This window comes from Urtica dioica, chromosome 3 (assembly GCF_054948205.1).
Source record: "Urtica dioica subsp. dioica isolate 48M chromosome 3, U.dioica_male_clone48M_v1_H2, whole genome shotgun sequence".
NCBI lineage: Eukaryota > Viridiplantae > Streptophyta > Magnoliopsida > Rosales > Urticaceae > Urtica > Urtica dioica.
The window spans coordinates 44,421,214-44,438,562 of NC_142758.1; the positions used below are offsets into that span (position 1 = coordinate 44,421,214).

The window sequence follows — 17,349 nt, forward strand, 5'->3', positions numbered from 1 at the left end:
TAGCAGTGAGGCCTTCAACCAACAAAGCTTTAGTTAAGCAAGACAAAACAGGATAATTTACCTGGCCTTTACCAATAATCTTGGCCTTCACTCCATCTCCAAATGTAACATGGCAATTAGAGTAAGGTTTTATGTTAGATAAAAAGGTCTGAACACCTGTCATGTGACGAGAACAACCACGGTCAAAATATCAATCGTTACCAGTGGTAGCACGTAGGGAAGTGCAAGTAATGTTGGCGCGATAGGGCGCATTTTTCAGTCTTCATTCCATGCGAGATGGGGGAATGACGTGGTTGAGTTTGCATGTGGGAAGATTGATGCCGATGAAGATTCCTCCCATATAGACGATAGCAAAAAGGCCAAATGTGACCCCTACATCCACAGTGATGGCAGACCCAACGAGATCTGTTGACTGGAGACCTGGTTGGTCTATAAGGATGTTGCTGATGCTGATTCTGGAACTTGTTCACGACCAGATGTCTGAGACACATTGCGCGGCATCTGGGCAGCAGACTTTTGAGGGACAAAAGTAGTCTGAGACGTGGAAGCACCGTGAGTATACCCAAGCCCCTTCATGTTCTTCGCATGCTTTCAAACTGTGAAAATTTTATCAAGGCTGTCGGTGCCAGAATTCAACATCATGACAGATTTTGTCATCTGGTCAAGTTCCCCATTTAAGCGGCTGACTTCGCGCTTTAGATCAACAATGGTTTCTAAGAGCCTTATCTTATCTTCAGTAAGAGCCAGGATGAGAGCACTTTGTTTGTCAAGGACCTGAGACTCTTCTACCCATTTAGTATGTAAGACATTATAAGCATCATTTATAGCAGCATCAGAAAGTTCATCATTAGTAACAATTTTCTTTGAGGGACCAGGAATTTCATTAATAGAATCAAAGTTATGAGTCGGAATAGAATCTGTGAAAGCAACAAAATTGCTTATCTGGTCAGAGTCACTATCTTCTTCTTCCTCATAAGAGAAAGTGGCATTATAACCGTTTTTCTGCTTTTTTAGGAAGTTAGGACACTCCTTCTGAATATGCCCAAAGCCTTCACACTCATGGCACTGTATATATTTCCCTCTTCCAGCAGTATTGTGAGAGCGTTCACCACCTTTTCCATTTCTGTGAAAATTTTCATTCTTCTGGAACTTTTGCTGAAAGTTGTCTTTAACATCTTGAGGGATATTCTTCCCGATCATCTGGCTGAATCTCTTCATAACCCTGCCATAGTTTTTGGCCAACAACAATAGTATCATCTGGCTGAATCTCTTCATAACCCTCACAACCAGTGGAAATGAATTCACTATTACGTAGCCAATAGTACAAGCAAGGTCTTATATGATTACAAAAACAAATCAAAGCCCTAGAAACTATTACCACGAGTGATTACCAAGTGCAAGTACTCCCCCCGAATTCGGGACCCTTCTCAATTCAACTCTTCAAGCACACGCCAATGCTTGGACGAATTCAGTCTTCAACGGTCGTGAATATTCAATCACGTAAGCACAGAACCCAAATCACTCAAACACTCAATCTTCTCGAATAATATTTGGTGAATGATACCGCTCAAAACAATCCAACTAGTTTTCCAATTCGCCAATCTTGCACGTCTAGGAACCCTAATTGTTTTGTCAAAAGCGTCAAGGCTGCTAAGGATGGAGCACTCGGCTTTTATCGCAGTCATACAACTCTGGAAGTGAATCTTGGATTTCCTTACCCATACTCGCAAGAATATCACTCAATAAAGTCACCAGCGAGGCAATCTGACAAAACTGGAAACTTGCCAAAATAACAGTCTGCGCACAAGAGGAATGATGTCTTAACAGGAGCTGGAACATGATGACCGACATCTTTCCTCATAACTTGCGCTAAAAAATAAAGTCAATTTATGACGTAACAACAATAGTTACACTTTCTTTCTTATTTTGTTTCTAATATTATTAAACCTACTTGGTACTAACGCAAAACACTCGACAAGATAATTGTTTTGACATTATTGATGACCTATACTTCTCATCCTGATATATTTTCAGTTAATCATTGTTTATTTAAAATAAACTAATGTGTAACAATATTAGTAACACGAACAAAAATTAGACTTTTATTTAATTTAAAATCTATTTGTACCTTAAAGATGTTTAAATGGACTTTTATGGAGTTAGCCTAAATCTATTAGGAAAAATTACATAATTAAGTTAAAACGTGCGTCACTTTTCAACTCACTCATATTTTCAAAATATTTCGGTAGTAATCATTTTTTTTTTCCTCCGGACAAAAATACCCATGTGTTCCAAATCTAATCAACAATTATTGAAATTTTGTTAACAGTTATTGAAATATGGTTAACAATTATTGAAATATGATCATCAATTATTGACATATGATCTACAACTATTGTTACGGGGTGATTTTTCTCACACCAAAATTGAAAGCCCAACCCAAAACAAGAGGAAAGTAAGTCATCAGGCCCGGCCCAAGAACGATCAAGACGACATGGAAGAACATGCCCAAGGATGACCGCAGTGCGACCAGGATAGACACGCCCGCCCCACGGTACCACCACGGTAGGAACGCCATCTATGCAACTTGGGTAGACATGTCTGTCCCGCAGTACCACCAGGGTAAGAACGCCCACTACGCAACTGGGGTAGACACGCCTACCCCGCAGTACCACGGAGATAAGAACGTACTACCAGGACCAAAAATCTGGCGATAACAACAAGGTGAGAGGTCCTAAATGACATATTAAATGACAGAATTACCTCGGCTTTCATCACTCCACTATAAATACCTCAGATTCCATCATTTTGAAGTAAGTTTCTCTCAACTTAACAAAACTCTGCCTCTCTCTCACATCAGAGCTCTTCTCTCTAGAATTCCGAAGCAAGGACAAAGGCTCCCACCTCACATAGCACTTGGACTAATGTTGAGCATCGGAGTGCGCGTCGAAGGAAATCCCTATGCGCCTCCCTAGCTCATGTCTATCTCTTTTTCAGGTGACGCACCCTCGAAAACATATTTCCGACACGGCAAAGGCGGCAAGCTTGGGAACATCTTTCTCTCTTTTTAGGTGACGAGCCATCGAGAATCTCTTCCCGGCACGGCGGTGGCATGAAGTGAGGAGATATCTTCCCCATTCGACTACCGCACGGTCATAGGGTCCGACCCTCGATCGAACGTGGACCGGTTTAAATGTTGTTCCATTTTCAGGCATTAACATCTACCGAAATTTGGCTAATAGTTTTTGAAATCTGGTTAACAGTTATTGAAATCTGGTTTAAAATATTGGTATATTGAAATATGGTTAACGGTTATTGAAATCTGATTTAAAGTATTGGTATATTGAAATATGGTTAACAGTTATTGAAATATGGTCAACAGTTATTAAAGGCAAAATAAACCCTCCAAAAATTAAAACGATTATTTATGAAAAATAAAAAATTCAACGGTTAATATTGAAAAAAATTACGAAAAAAGCTATTGATGGCTATTTCCACAAATATTACGGCTATCGTTTGTGTTTTAGCAATATGATACGATCATTCATTTTGTTTAAAAGTCGATCACCGATTTGCTACGGGGTTTTTTTTTTTTTTTGAAATATTACGCTCATGCCTTGCTTTTACAATTTAAACCCTTAGTATATCGTTTTTTATTTTCCTTTTCTACATTAATTTTTTTTTTTAAAGACTTAGCTACCCCCAATTAAAAAAAAAATAACAAAAATGAATCAATAGGTTGATAATAACCGTAATCACACATTTTTTGTTTGTTTATATATTTACAAAAACATTGTATAACATTTGTGTTGCGTAATTTTATATATTAAGGTAGTTTATATTGATCCAAACAGAAGAGTGTATACTTCCAAAATTAAACATAGCTCCATTTCTAATACACTCCAACTAAAACAAATTCTATTTAGTTTTTCAATATAAATTCAATATAAAAAAGAATTAATGACATTTTTGCCTCTCCCACTTTGTCACTTATAACAAGTGCCTCCAAAAAAAAAATGCATTCCCACCCTTCCGTGACTGTCAAAGTTCCATCTTTAGCCTTTTTTGTTAAAATTGCCGTTAAAATAATTGGGATTTGACCACATGTCAACTAAAAATGATATTATAGTAAATTTGGTTTTAAAAAAAATTAATAAAACAACATTGAAAAAAAAAAAGTCATCCCTCTGGTCCAATCCTCGTCGCATCCACATCTCTCACTCGAGGCTGAGCATTCCTCATCGTGGCCACCAAATCCACATGGCATCAATAACAACAATGTTGAAAACAACGACATGGCATGAATTGTCATTCTCATTCATCTCACCTTGACATTGCCTCCAGTAATATCAATGGAGCTTGTTTGCATATCATACAATTTTGTTTTTTTTTTTTGTTTTCCCTCAAAATTTCGATTGGGTTCCTCTTTGTTCCTCAAAACTAAAGAAAACTATACAGCAATTAAATCTTGCCCTGGAAATTAAAAAAAAATATTTATAAAATTTTCAAATAACACATCACACTAAGCAAAAAAAGAAAATCACACGAACCAAAAAAAAAAAAAAAACTTGGCCGATGAAAATATTTTCACCCTCCTCCATCTCAAACCACTTTGTCCTCGTCTACTCCGCGGAGAGTCACCTTCTCGTCTCTCCTCCAAGATATGAACAACACTTGTGCGCAATTTTTCTTAACACAACTGAATAGCACTAGTAAACTCTCAATCGAGATTGTAAGTGAAGAAGAAATGGCTCTAATCGAGATTGTAAGCGAAGAAGAAATTGCTCTAATTGTAAAACCATCTTTGGCTGCTCTGAGTTTTTCCAAAATCAACTTTGGTAAATCATAAGAAATCTTTCTCAATATGTCAACACAAATAGATAAATACCCGAAACAACCTATAACGGGGAATAGAACTTCTTCACATAAAACTAGGCAAGTATTATTGGTTCTTAGAGCATCTCTAATCCTAACACTAAATTTGGTGTTGAAATTACACAATGTTTGTGTGTTTTTAGCACTAAATTTTTTTTTAACCTCAACCACAACATTAAATTGTACACTAAAAACACTAATCTATATTATTATATTAGTCATTTTAAATAATCTATTTATTAATTACTTTTTAATAAATAATTATAATTTATATTTTTAACTAACTAATTAAATTAGCTCTTGTCAATATTTAACAAAAATTAAAATATACTAAAAATAAAAATAATAAAATTTTGAAATAAATATTACATTATTTAAAAAATATATTTCATTAAAATAATTATAGATAACAACAAAATATTTGAAAGACAGATTGTATTATACTCATTTATATGATTTATATATATGTATATATATGTGTATATATGTATTAGATATTCAACTATATTAATAAAAGAATGTTTAAAAAAAAATAAGGTATACCGTGTATCGTACCCACGCCAAGTATAAAGAGATACTATATCACTCGGTATATATGCCGTGCACTATACAGTGTGATTGGAGGAATATTCACGCTATATTTGAAGTTATACCGTACCATTGGAGATGGCCTTAGCTTGACTAATTTTTCATAGAATGAAGCTATTCAACTAATAAGCAGAATGGTTCGATACCTTGTGTGAGAAACACCGAAGAAAACAAGAAACTCGTATAAACTTAGGACAACTGCGGAGCAGACCCCAGAGATTCAGAGCTCAAAACTTATAAAAGATAGAGAGAATCCATTAATCCTTATATGCAAAAAGGTGATTATTTTCTTACCTTTATCCAATTGTTTACACTACCAGTGTTATGAAAAGGGAGTGAAACACGAGAGTTTTCATGTGTTGTTTCAAACTTAATTTACCATCTTTTTACAAATTGAAATGGATTAAAAGCTGATATAAATCACCACGTCAAGTTGCCTGCAACATTTCCTTGATATCATATCCTTGCAACTACAAAAAAAAAAAAAAAAAAAAAAAAAAAAGAAGTTACAGAAGGACTAGAAAGATAATTATATATTATTTATACGGGCTCTCTTTAGTGTTGGATTCAGTTAGAGTACCTGTAGAAAGGTGAGAAGCAAAATAACTCCGGAGTTCCAAAAAGCGTGTATCAAAATAGGAGTCAAAAGGTTGCGGGTTTGAGCGTACGAGAGCCCCAGTGCCGTGCCTGCATAGCCCACAAAATTCGATGAAAATATAGATATAAAAAAAATTATATAAAAAATCGAGTGAGCTTAAATTTACCGAGAACAAATAGCTGGGGAAACTCTCCGGGAGTCAGATGAGCAAGTGCAAAAACCGCTGCGCTGACGATGATAGCGACCGGTGTTGGTACCCTATGACATGGGTAATTATTTTATTTTGTTATATATGAATAGTATCAGCTATCAAAAGTAGGCATAAAAAAGATGCTAAAATAAGTCCCACTGTTTTTTTTTATGGGTTCAGTGATGCAATATGCTCAAAATGAAATTCTTCTGCCCAACAAAAAAAAAGTATGCACATAAGTGAAGTCCTGTTTGCAAGTTGGTGAGCTCTCTATGATCCCGATTCTAATTTCATGCAGCAACAATGAGATATAAAAGCTATCAGAATATCGGACAAATGAAATTTACCACTTGGTCAGTGACACCATGAAAAACCCCCGAAACACGTTCTCCTCGAGGATTGGAGCGAGAACCCCTGTGATTCCCAGCAAGCACGCCGTACTATTTGAAAAAGAAAAAGAGAAATCAAAACAGTCAATTTCTTAATCTAGAAGTATGTATGACTGACAATCAAGCGTTTGATATCTGCTCGTTACCTGATACTCGAAGAGCCAATGAGTGGGAGTAACTTAACAAGAGCATCAGTCTGAAACATATAAAGGTAAGCCAAGTCGATATAGAAAGAAAGAAAGAATGAAAGAAAGAAAGAAAGAATCTAACAGGCGCTAAATATTCTTTTCGGGAAAGAATTTAAATAAGATTAAGTAAATACAAATTCTAACCTCTCTCTCTGGAGGTTCTCCGTTAAAGTAAGTTATTGCAGCTCCGGTCAATGTAACACCAGCGACGGCACCAATGAGGCCGATCCCGGCCCACAAGAGCCACCCGTTCCGTAGATTAAGGGGCTCCCTTAAATCTGAATAAATAAATAAACAAAATTTGCAATTTTTTTTTTTATTTTGCCTATAAATTCGTACATATATACAGCTTAAAAAAAGAAATGAATAAAACCAGTGTTACCGTATCGGTACACATCTTCGGGCAACGGTTTATATGCATTTGCAACGCTATATAAGACCGTGAGAATAATCGCAGTAACAGCGCTGCAGAAAAAACACAAGTTCGCCAATTCAACGATCAATATATATATATATATATATATATATATATATATATATATATATATATATATGTTAGAACTTAGAAATGGGCTTGATTTCATCCAAAAAGAGCTCATAGGTGGCAGTATTTCGTGAAATTTGTTGGAATGATAGAGCATCTATATGTGGCCCAACATCGAAACTGGGTCTAACTCTGAAACCATGTTAGAAGTGGACTCGATTTTCCTCCAAAAACTAGCTCATTGGTGCAGGGTTTTAAAGCACTAGCTCGAATTTCATACGAACGAAAATTTACATGTTGCGCAAAATCGAGTTGACAGACACTGGGTCTAGCTCATACGTGCAGGGTTCTAAAGCAATACACGAATCTCGTACGGAATGAACATCTAAAATGTGGACCAAACGTCGAAATAAAACTGGGTCCAGCTCTGATACCAGGCTTAACTTTCCTTAAAAAACAAGCTCGAAGGTGGACGGTTTTTGAGCACTGAAAGTTCCTTGAAATGAACATCTACGCTTGGCCCAATGTTGCATTGAAACTCTCATCCAAAAACTAGCTCATAGGTGAAAGATCAGCAAACACTAGTTTCCGTGAAGTGGCCCGAAATCGAAACTGGCTCTAGCTCTAATATCATCATATTAAAGTTAGGCCTAACTCTGATATCATATGTGGGTTTTTTTTTATAAAAATAATTAACCAAAACTACCAAATCGATGAATACCTTTGATCAAAAAACAATAACTCTGCCCTCTCATCTAAGCTCAGCTTCTCGATGTCGATTCCCAGGTACGGTATCGCCGCGGCCTCTACTAATCCTGTCACAATAAAACTGCCTGGAAAATTTTCAGTTTCAAATAACTAACCACACATAGTGTTTAAATAAATAGACAAATAATGGGTTGAAAAAGAACAAACAGACACACCTCAATCCACAAGAAAGCGACGTCAATGTCGCTACTTGCCATCCCCAAGGAGCTTCCCATCGCTCAAGAACAGGCCAATTCAACCCACTCTCCTGGAAACAAAAATGACAAAAATGTTGATGAACTTACTCACAAAGCTCTCAAATGTAGAAGATGTTACCTTTGGTTGGGCATCTTCGGATTTATTGGAGAAACAGACCGAGCTTGGCTTGCTCTGTCTGGGCCTCGGAGCTGGGCTCGAGAGTCCGAGGGAAAGGCTTCGATGGGCATCAAGAAATGTGCGACGAGTTTGGTTTGGTGAGAGTTTAAAAGATATTGGCTTCGGTGACTCGGAGACGCAGAGGAGAGAGGATTGAGCTGCGAATGTGAATACCCTCGAAACCATTTGGTCGTAGTACCAAGTTCAGTCGATTAAGCTATTCCCTTAGTCTGTCAGTCTGTCTATATACTATTTGCTTGTTTGATTTCTGGTTGAAGATAAGGCGATTTTTTATTTTTTATTTTTTATTTTTTTTTGGCTATAGGATTCTAAATTTTGTTTTGAAGATGATGCAATATCTGTCACCAATTCTTCTATTTTTCTCACATTTTCTGGGCAAACTCGCGGTACATTGATTTACAATATGCATGTTGAATAAATTTAAACCGTCCAAAACATTATTACTAAATAATATAAGATAATCATTGACCTGGACGGCATATAGTGTAGTTAAATTCTTTTGTTATTAAAAATAAAAAATTGCCTTATACAATATTACAAAATATAATCCTTACAGTACACATCTTTAAACCGTCCATTTACAATATTGTTACCAAATAATATCACATAATCATTGAACCGGAAAGAAAATACAATATAGTGTAGTTGAGCTATTTTGTTATGAAAAGTTAAAAATCAAATTGGATTTTCTATTTTGTAATGAACAGTTCAGATTGTACAAGTTATACAATAATAATAAGGAAAGAGATCAATTCTATACTTTTGAGTTTTAATCAAGCATCTATACTTCTTATGTCTATTTCAATCATCCCGTTACTTTCTTGTTTATTATTAAATTAACCCCTCAAATTTTAGAAATCATTAGTAATATATCACTTATTATATATTATTGTTGATTTTTACGTGTGAAATTACCAAAAATATGGGTTTAGTTTATCCCAATTTAGAGTGAATATTTTTTTTTAAAAAATTGAGAGTGAATGGTATTGAAGTCAATTTGTGTCGTCTTTTGATGGATTTTTGTTGATCTCATTGAATTTCACGGATAAGCATAATAGGAGCCAATGATTTATGTTCTTTTGGTGAATTCGCAAGCAAAAGTCGATTAAAAGTTATTTGTAAGAGATATTTTTTTAGTTATTTAGTAAAATTAAGTGGTTAATTTAAGGGTCCATTAGGAAAATATCTAATTAAACGTTTGATATTGCTAAATAGTCAACGTTTGGTAAATCTTAGGTAAATATCAATTTTCATTTATTTATAAACGTGAATCTTAGATAACTAGTCACCTCTATATACGAGGTCACGTCATTATTTACGGCTATTTTTTTAAGATTTATCAAACATTGTCTGTTTAGCAATGTCAAACGTTTAAATTGGTTATTTTCCTAATTTTCTGTTAATTCAATAATAAACATGAACCCGATGGGATGATTGTGATAGACTTGAAAACTCAAAGTATAGATGTAGCATTTGATTAAAATTAAGGGGACAGAATTAAAACTCGAGGATTAGGGATCAAGTACTCACAAAGCTTAAAGTTATCGTATGGTTTGGAGCGGTACTAGGTATATGGGAACCCGTGCAAACGCGGAGAAGCAAACTTAATAAGCAATAGTATGTGTGATGACTGAAATCAAGCTTTTTACTATGGCCACACTTTCATACCGACACCACACGAGAAATTAAAATAGTGCGTGACGTGTTGAAAATTTATTTTTATAGCAAATGTCAAGAATCCCGCATTGATTCCTTGAGAATATATAAAAACTAATAAATAAATATAAGATGATGACCATTTCGAAGGACTTTTTCTTGTAGTAAACTTGATCAATTCGAGGGATTTTTTTGCGATCGCTTGTAGATACACTACGAGATACAACAAGCCTCGTGAGTCATGTCTGGCTGCATCAAAACATGAGTTGAGCCATAGCATGAGAATATAAATATAATCTAATGCATTAGAGTCTGCTCTTGAAGTTTTACAGTACCAAATCTTCAGAGGTAAAAGTCATCAAATACTCGATTTCGGATGGCATAGTTAATAAGTACATAATAATTTGCAGGTAGAGATCTAAAAGAAGACCAAGAAGACATATCAATTATTTAGTACATGTAATCATCGTCGAATATCATGTAATTTTGGCTCCTCCTCGCTCTTGCCTCTCTATCCGCCTACAGTTTGAAGAAGTAATAAATAAAATTAGGATAAAAATAATCTGTCATCAATCAACGAGAAGTTTGACACTATATATTACCATTTCGTGCATACTTTTAGCATGATTGAAGAGCATCTAGTTTTTTTTTTTTTTTTTTTTTTTAACAAATTTATTAACATATATAAATTACCATACTTTAAGTAACAAAATAGGAGAAAAATAAAATGTCATCAATTTCATGCATACTTTTGGCATGATTGTTGTTACAATAACAAATTTGGTTGGAGATTGTTAATGATACCTAACAAAGATCAGAACATTCTCTCCTAAAGCATCTAGGCTTTGTCAAGTTTAATTCAATTTATTAGTTGAGTTAATGTCATCAATAAGGCACTCAATATTTCTTAATAGTATGAAGCTATATATGTACCTTTGTGATCATGTGCTCGAAATCGGCGGTCCCGTGCTCAGCGATGTATTTCTCAGCGGCGGTGAGGATATCATCGGGCTGGTTGAAGATATTTTTCTTGCGAGGGACGTACCACATTTGGGGGGTCCGAAGCTGAAACTGAAACTGAGGGTTCAAGTAGAACGGCCTGAGGAATCGCCTGTAAACGTGGGCTGCGCCGTTGAACTGTGGCAGCACTAACCAGCATGTCGCCGCTAGCTTCGCATAAGGCCAGATCGGAAACCTGCAATCCCACGGTAATGATCTTTATAATCTCGCACTAAACATGTCGCGTTTTTTTTTTTTCATAATGATCTTTCTAATGAAGTATGGATTAGGGCAGGGCCGGCTCAAACTCACCGGGGGCTCTAGGCGATTCAATATTTTGGGACCCTATAATACTAATAAAAATTTAAATTTTCAAGGTAAAAAATGTAAATTTTTTAGAAAATGGGTCAAAAATATAAATTTTTAGGGTAAAAATGTAAATTTTCTTAAAAATAGGCAAAAAGTGTAAAATAATTTTTTTGGGGGCCCAACCCAATTGGGGGCCAAGGCACAAGCCTTGCCCACCTTAAGTCAGGGCCGGCGCTGGATTAGGGGCGGATTTATAGTTCAGTTAGGGCCTTCGCCGCCCTCGATGTTTTTATTTATTTTGTTTTTTCTTTACATTTTTTTGCTACTTCCACATTTTTTTTTACCATCCTCCACTTTTTTTTCACATTTTTATAGCTTGTAACTTTTTTGTTTATGTATTTTATTATAATAGTCCATATTTATCTATTTATATGGAAAAATTAGAAATGGACCTCTTTAAATATCTTCATAGTTAAAAATCATACTAAAAATTTTATATATAAAAAAATTTTAAACTCTTTTTTTTTTTTTTCTTTCTTTAAGTTGAAGTGATTTTGAAATTAATTTATGTCTTTATTATACGTGGCCCCTTGAAACTAGTTTCTGGCTTCGCCAAGAGCATTCATGTTAATACCATATTGTACTATAATAAGTTTGATGAATGAAAATGATTAATGTGTTAGTAGTAATACCACGCTAATACTCATCGAGCTCTCTTCGCCGAGCCTTCACTCAGGTGAACACTCACTCAGCGAGATTTCACTCGTTGACTTCTCACTCGTGAAGCCTTCAATAAGGAGAGCACTGACTCGACGAGCCTTACTTGGGTGAACATTCACTTGGTAAGTCTTCTCCAATTTCAAGCTAATACTAAGCTCCACACTGAGCTCTCATTCGACGAACTTCCAATAGTACCGAATCAATGACTCTCAGAAGTGGATAACATTCCGAGCTTAGGTAATCCAGCTCAACTATACACTGATCCCAATCATAAGGAGCTCTCATCCAACGAGCACCGAGTTGAATCCAGACTTCTCAGTTCGTCTATTAAGGGGAAGAACCAGACCAACCATCTTAACTATAGTCCCACCAAGTTCTCACTCGGTCACCCGAGTTCGTATATGCTCACAAATCCCTTCTAGCTCCATCCAAACTTAGAGCTCGAACTCGGAAATCGAAGTTTATAGCTCATCTTATCTCATCTCTAGTCCACCTAAGATAACTCCGAGCTGACCTCATGTCTCAGCTCAAGCTTACCTTTGCTCACATCAACTCAATCTCTGAGCTATGCTCATTGTCTTGGGAATATTCTCTTCCTTAGAATTCGTCTAACCTTAGAACTAGTGTTGCATTTATTTTCTCCATATTTTTTTTGTATTCATTCTCCGTATATCCTAGGTTTATTTATTAGAGTTCTGATGTATATAGTCTAGTCTCGTATATCTATCAAATGTATAAATAGTCTCAAATATTCTGCAAATATTCTCTACACATATACCTTTTAAGTAAAAGAAAATAAATTGAAAAAAGAAAGGAAAAAATACCTTTGAGATTAAAAGAAGGAAAAAAAATGATTAAAACTAAAACAAGGGTAAGATACGCGCACATAAAGGACGATCGAGCATTCTTACCATTCAATGAGTTTGGCAAAAGTGAGCTCAAAGAGTGTGATCAGCGAATACAGAACCCAGTAAGTCAGCCATTGTTGATCATCACTGCGAGACTTGCTCTCTATCGCCTTCATGGAAGAATATCTTCCTCACACATACACACAAACACATCACCAAAAAAAAAAAAAACAAACACAGATGCTTGAATATAACAGCATAGCCTCAAAATGTCAAGCTGAAAATATATGCATAAAAAATTATTAAAGGTACAATGTACTTACAGAGGATACACAAGAGTGACTAGTGGCCTGAAACAAGAAGAAAATACATAATCTCACATTTATTATAACTAAAATTAAGAGAGAGAGAGAGAGAGAGAGAGAGAGAGAGAGAGAGAGAGTACATACAAGGCAAGAACGTCGAAGTTCTTGAGCACAACCTCAAGAAAGTTGCTATTTTCATAACCACCACCACCACCACCACCACCCATGTTTGGCGTATCTTTTGCTCTTTTTTCTTTTCTTTATATTTATTCTTTCTTGTGGTCTCTTTATCCCAGCTGTTAAACGGGCTCCATAAAAGTATCTTTTCAGTGTTTCAAAGAGAAAAATAATTGATCTAAAAAAACAACATTGCCTGAAGTCTGAACAGGCAAGAAAAAAAGTGTGAAACAGTTGACTAATGGGGTATCTTTGTGGACTAGTTTTCCAACTAGAGAATCTGATGTTGCACGAGAAAAGAGGCACCGATTTTTTTTTTTTTTTTGGCAACATTGTTAATTATTTTAAAAAACATTATTCTATTAATTAAAAAGAAGAGATTAATGTTACTTTTCGTGGCCTGATTTTTTTTAGAGTCTTTTAGCTATATAGTCATTTGACTTATAACGTTTTGTATAATAATCAATTTTTTTTAATTTTATGTAAACAGTCACTTCAACTTATTTATGGCACTCAAAAAGACAAAAAAATCCAAAATTGACGGGAATGTTTTTGGGTAATTTTGTCTTTTTTAGTACCGTAAATAAGTTAAGGTGGCTATTTACAAAAAAATTACAAAAAGTTGGCTATCTAGTAATTCTTAAATTTTCGGTGGTTTATTTGGCTAATTTTTTGTTTTGTTATTACCGTCCACAAATACAATTATCAAGAGCACAATAGAGAATAAGAAAAATATTTCATTCACTATCGTCTTAATGAAAGCAGAGCACATCGGAGAGTATTTATACATATGCAAACTAAGCAATGAATACAACCCACATAGGCAAAGTAAAGTAGCCAATCAGAGAAAGAATAAATCCACGTCAGATGCCACATCAACAATGCTCTCTATTATCCCCTTTCAATTTCAAAGTAGGCTTCTCAACAACTTTGAGTTTGCCACCCAGAGAAGAAAAACTAGGACTAGAAATTGACTTCGTGAGAATGTATGCCACTTGATCTGCAGCTGGAACATGTTTAATCTGATGAAGTCCCTGAGCCATTTTGTCACACACAAAAAGTACATATCAATCTCAACATGTCTAGTACGATCTTGGAGAACCGGATTCACAGAGAGCATCACCGCGCTTAAGTTGTCACACCAAATGTCAAGGACACGAGACTGAGTGAGACCTAATTCTTGAACAAGATATTGGAGACAAGTGATATCAGACACAATACTTGCGAGACTCCGAAACTTGGTCTCATACGAAGAACAAGACAAGGTATGTTGCTTCTTTGAGCTCTACGGAATCAAATTAGAGCCCAAGAACACACAATGACCAGATGTTGACCGACAATCATCAGGTTCCGCACCCCAGTCATCATCACTGAAGCCTGTGACATTGAAGTGGTCAGAGCGAGAGAGCTGCAACTCAAAGCTCACAATAGCAAAGAATTCAGCCACCCAGTGAGACTGATGAGAATTGTACATAAACTGACACAACGATTTATGGAGTACGCAATCTCAGGCTAGAGTAATAATTACATACTGCAAGCCACCAACGATACTCATGTACAACTGAGCATCAAGCATATTGTCACTATCATAGCCAGCCAACTTCAAACCACTTGTCATAGGGGTAGCACAAGGTCTAAAATTATGCATCTTGGCTTTGACAAAAAGATCATTGGTATACTTTTCTTGACAAAGAAGTAATCCAGTGGCATTGGAGATAACTTCAATGCCATGCTTCCTCATTATGTTATGGGATAAGCAAGCCTACATTTTACTCTGATGCAGTCACTCCGAGTTCTGTTAGTGAAGCTATCTCCCAGAGCCAGTGGCTTGATGCTATATGGATGTATAATACTTGGCTCTTATGAGGAATGAAACTTGATGTCTCACAGACTCGCCACCAAACAAAAAAGCTATTGGAAGCAAGTGGCTATACACAAGTGCCAAGTAAAATAAAATCTTGATGCTTCTCTTAACAAGTACAAGGCACGTCTTGTTGCAAATGGCTATACACAAGTGCCAAGTTTTGAATGTATTGAAACGTTTAGTCATGTTGCAAAAGCTACTACTATTCGAGTTGTTTTGACTGTGATTTTAACACGGGGTTGGTATGTGCGACAAATTGATGTTAACACTGCATTTTTAAATGCAAAACTTGTTGATGAGGTCTATATGGTGCAACCACAAGGGTTTGATTACCCAAATTATCCCAAGCGAGTGTGCAAGGTATTGAAGTCAATTTATGGCCTTAAACAGGAACCTCGAGCTTGGTTTGAAAAATTGCAAACTGGTTTGGTCCATCTGCACTTGAAAGCTTCTCGCACTGACCTTATTTCTCTCTTTATTCGTGGCACCTCTCAGTCTCAACTGATTGTTGTTATATATGTTGATGTCATTTTGGTTACTCATCACTCCAAGAATGAGGTTGAAGAAGTTATTCGAGAGTTCAGTGCTACTTTCTTACTCGGGACCTGCAGTGTTTGTGTTCACAGGTAGATAGATAGGAGAAGATAAAGAAACATGTGGACAAGAGTATGGAGAAAGACTAGAAAATGGACTCAGAAGAAGAGGACACAATTGGAATAGACAAACTAGGACAATATGGGTGAGAGCAAACGGGATTAGAAATAAGAGTGGGAAATAATTTGGTATAGGGAAAAAGTTGTTCATTGAAAATCATATCCCTAGAAACATTAATTATGCATATGCTATCAAGGGTTTAATAACATTTATGATTCAAGCTAAACCCCAAAAAAACACACTCGGTAGACCTGAAAGTTTATGCTTGTTATAAGTCCTAGTGTTTGGATAATAAGCGCAACCAAACACTCTGAGTAGATTGTAATTAGGCTTTTGATGAAATAAGATTTCAAGAGGTGTGTTGTTTGTCAAGACAGGTGTAGGAAAACGATTGTGAAGATACACAGTTGTTCTATAGGCTTCATCCCAATACCTAAATGACAAATCAGATTGAGCAAGCAAAGTCAAGCCATTCTCAACAATATGTCTATGCTTTCTCTCAACAACACCATTTTGCTCATGGTACGTGGACACGGACTTCTGTGGATAATATATTATCAAATGACTCAAGATACTTAGTGAAAGGTCTAAACTCCCCACCCCAATCATATTTAACACTTTTGATTTTGTAAGGAGTTTGAAGTTCTACCCGAGTCAAAGTGTTTGAATGTCTCCAGAGCTTTTGATTTGGCTTTAAGAAGGTATATCCAAGTGAATATAGAAAAGGCATCAATGAAAAAGATATGATATCTATAGCCATTTCTAGAAAGAGTTTGTGAAGGCCCAATAAATCTGTATTCACAAGTTGTAATGACTCAGTGTATTTTGTTTCAGAAGATAAGAAAGGGATGAGAACGGAAATTGAACTTTATGAGATCTAACCTCCTGTTGTTCCTCAGTAGCTCAGTGGTAGAGCGGTCGGCTGTTAACTGACTGGTCGTAGGTTCGAATCATACTTGGGGAGATTTGATTCATTGTGTATTTTTCAAAAACAACAAGAAGAAAAAAATCTCAACAATATCTTTGTTAATGGTACAAAAAAAATGTTACAATGACTCAAAACATGTTAAACTACCTTACTAGATGGATGCCTTAACCTACAATGTCATAGTTTGTACAAAGATGATTGTGGCAAATGAACTGAAATCAAGGTTACATGACTGAAAAGACACTTTAGACACATCATAAATTAAAGCTGCACATGGTTGAGAAGACACATTAGACACACAAGACACGTTTGACACTTTAGGCTATGAGGATGAAAACAACTGAGATGAGTTGCACTTGGATAGCTCTCTTAGCTTAATTTGATATTTATCAAACATATAGAGTCCATTCCTAAGCTTGCCCTCCAAAGGAACC

At 35.8% G+C, this 17,349-nt stretch overlaps 2 protein-coding genes and 1 non-coding gene across 3 annotated transcripts; 1 reads left to right on the forward strand and 2 right to left on the reverse strand.

Annotated features, from left to right (window-relative positions):
- Positions 1 to 5,518: 5,518 nt before the first annotated feature.
- LOC149403039 (CAAX amino terminal protease family protein) lies at positions 5,519 to 8,859 on the reverse strand. Its single transcript, XM_089608189.1, has 10 exons — positions 8,396 to 8,859; positions 8,236 to 8,327; positions 8,034 to 8,141; positions 7,211 to 7,293; positions 6,973 to 7,106; positions 6,787 to 6,836; positions 6,599 to 6,691; positions 6,228 to 6,319; positions 6,044 to 6,150; positions 5,519 to 5,933 (listed from the first exon to the last, which is right to left on the reverse strand). The coding sequence occupies exons 1-10, from the start codon at positions 8,618 to 8,620 to the stop codon at positions 5,892 to 5,894; spliced, it is 1,026 nt and encodes a 341-aa protein (XP_089464315.1). The 5' UTR covers positions 8,621 to 8,859; the 3' UTR covers positions 5,519 to 5,891.
- Positions 8,860 to 10,390: 1,531 nt separating this feature from the next.
- HVA22C (HVA22 homolog C) lies at positions 10,391 to 13,687 on the reverse strand. Its single transcript, XM_089609783.1, has 5 exons — positions 13,437 to 13,687; positions 13,311 to 13,337; positions 13,051 to 13,173; positions 11,045 to 11,306; positions 10,391 to 10,630 (listed from the first exon to the last, which is right to left on the reverse strand). The coding sequence occupies exons 1-5, from the start codon at positions 13,517 to 13,519 to the stop codon at positions 10,562 to 10,564; spliced, it is 564 nt and encodes a 187-aa protein (XP_089465909.1). The 5' UTR covers positions 13,520 to 13,687; the 3' UTR covers positions 10,391 to 10,561.
- A 3,192-nt stretch (positions 13,688 to 16,879) lies between these two features.
- Positions 16,880 to 16,951, forward strand: TRNAN-GUU (transfer RNA asparagine (anticodon GUU)). The gene has a single exon. It is a non-coding gene; the product is annotated as a tRNA-Asn (tRNA).
- Positions 16,952 to 17,349: the final 398 nt, after the last annotated feature.

Coding starts and splice junctions, on each gene's coding strand:
- LOC149403039 (XM_089608189.1), bottom strand. CDS start 8,620: ATGGTTTCGAGGGTATTCACATTCGCAGCTCAATCCTCTCTCCTCTGC. Junction 6,837..6,972: donor GAGAACCTCCAGAGAGAGAG/GTTAGAATTTGT, acceptor TATATGTTTCAG/ACTGATGCTCTTGTTAAGTT. Junction 6,692..6,786: donor ATTGGCTCTTCGAGTATCAG/GTAACGAGCAGA, acceptor TTTTTCAAATAG/TACGGCGTGCTTGCTGGGAA.
- HVA22C (XM_089609783.1), bottom strand. CDS start 13,519: ATGGGTGGTGGTGGTGGTGGTGGTGGTTATGAAAATAGCAACTTTCTT. Junction 13,174..13,310: donor GTCACTCTTGTGTATCCTCT/GTAAGTACATTG, acceptor TGTGTGAGGAAG/ATATTCTTCCATGAAGGCGA. Junction 11,307..13,050: donor TTTGCCAAACTCATTGAATG/GTAAGAATGCTC, acceptor GTGGGATTGCAG/GTTTCCGATCTGGCCTTATG.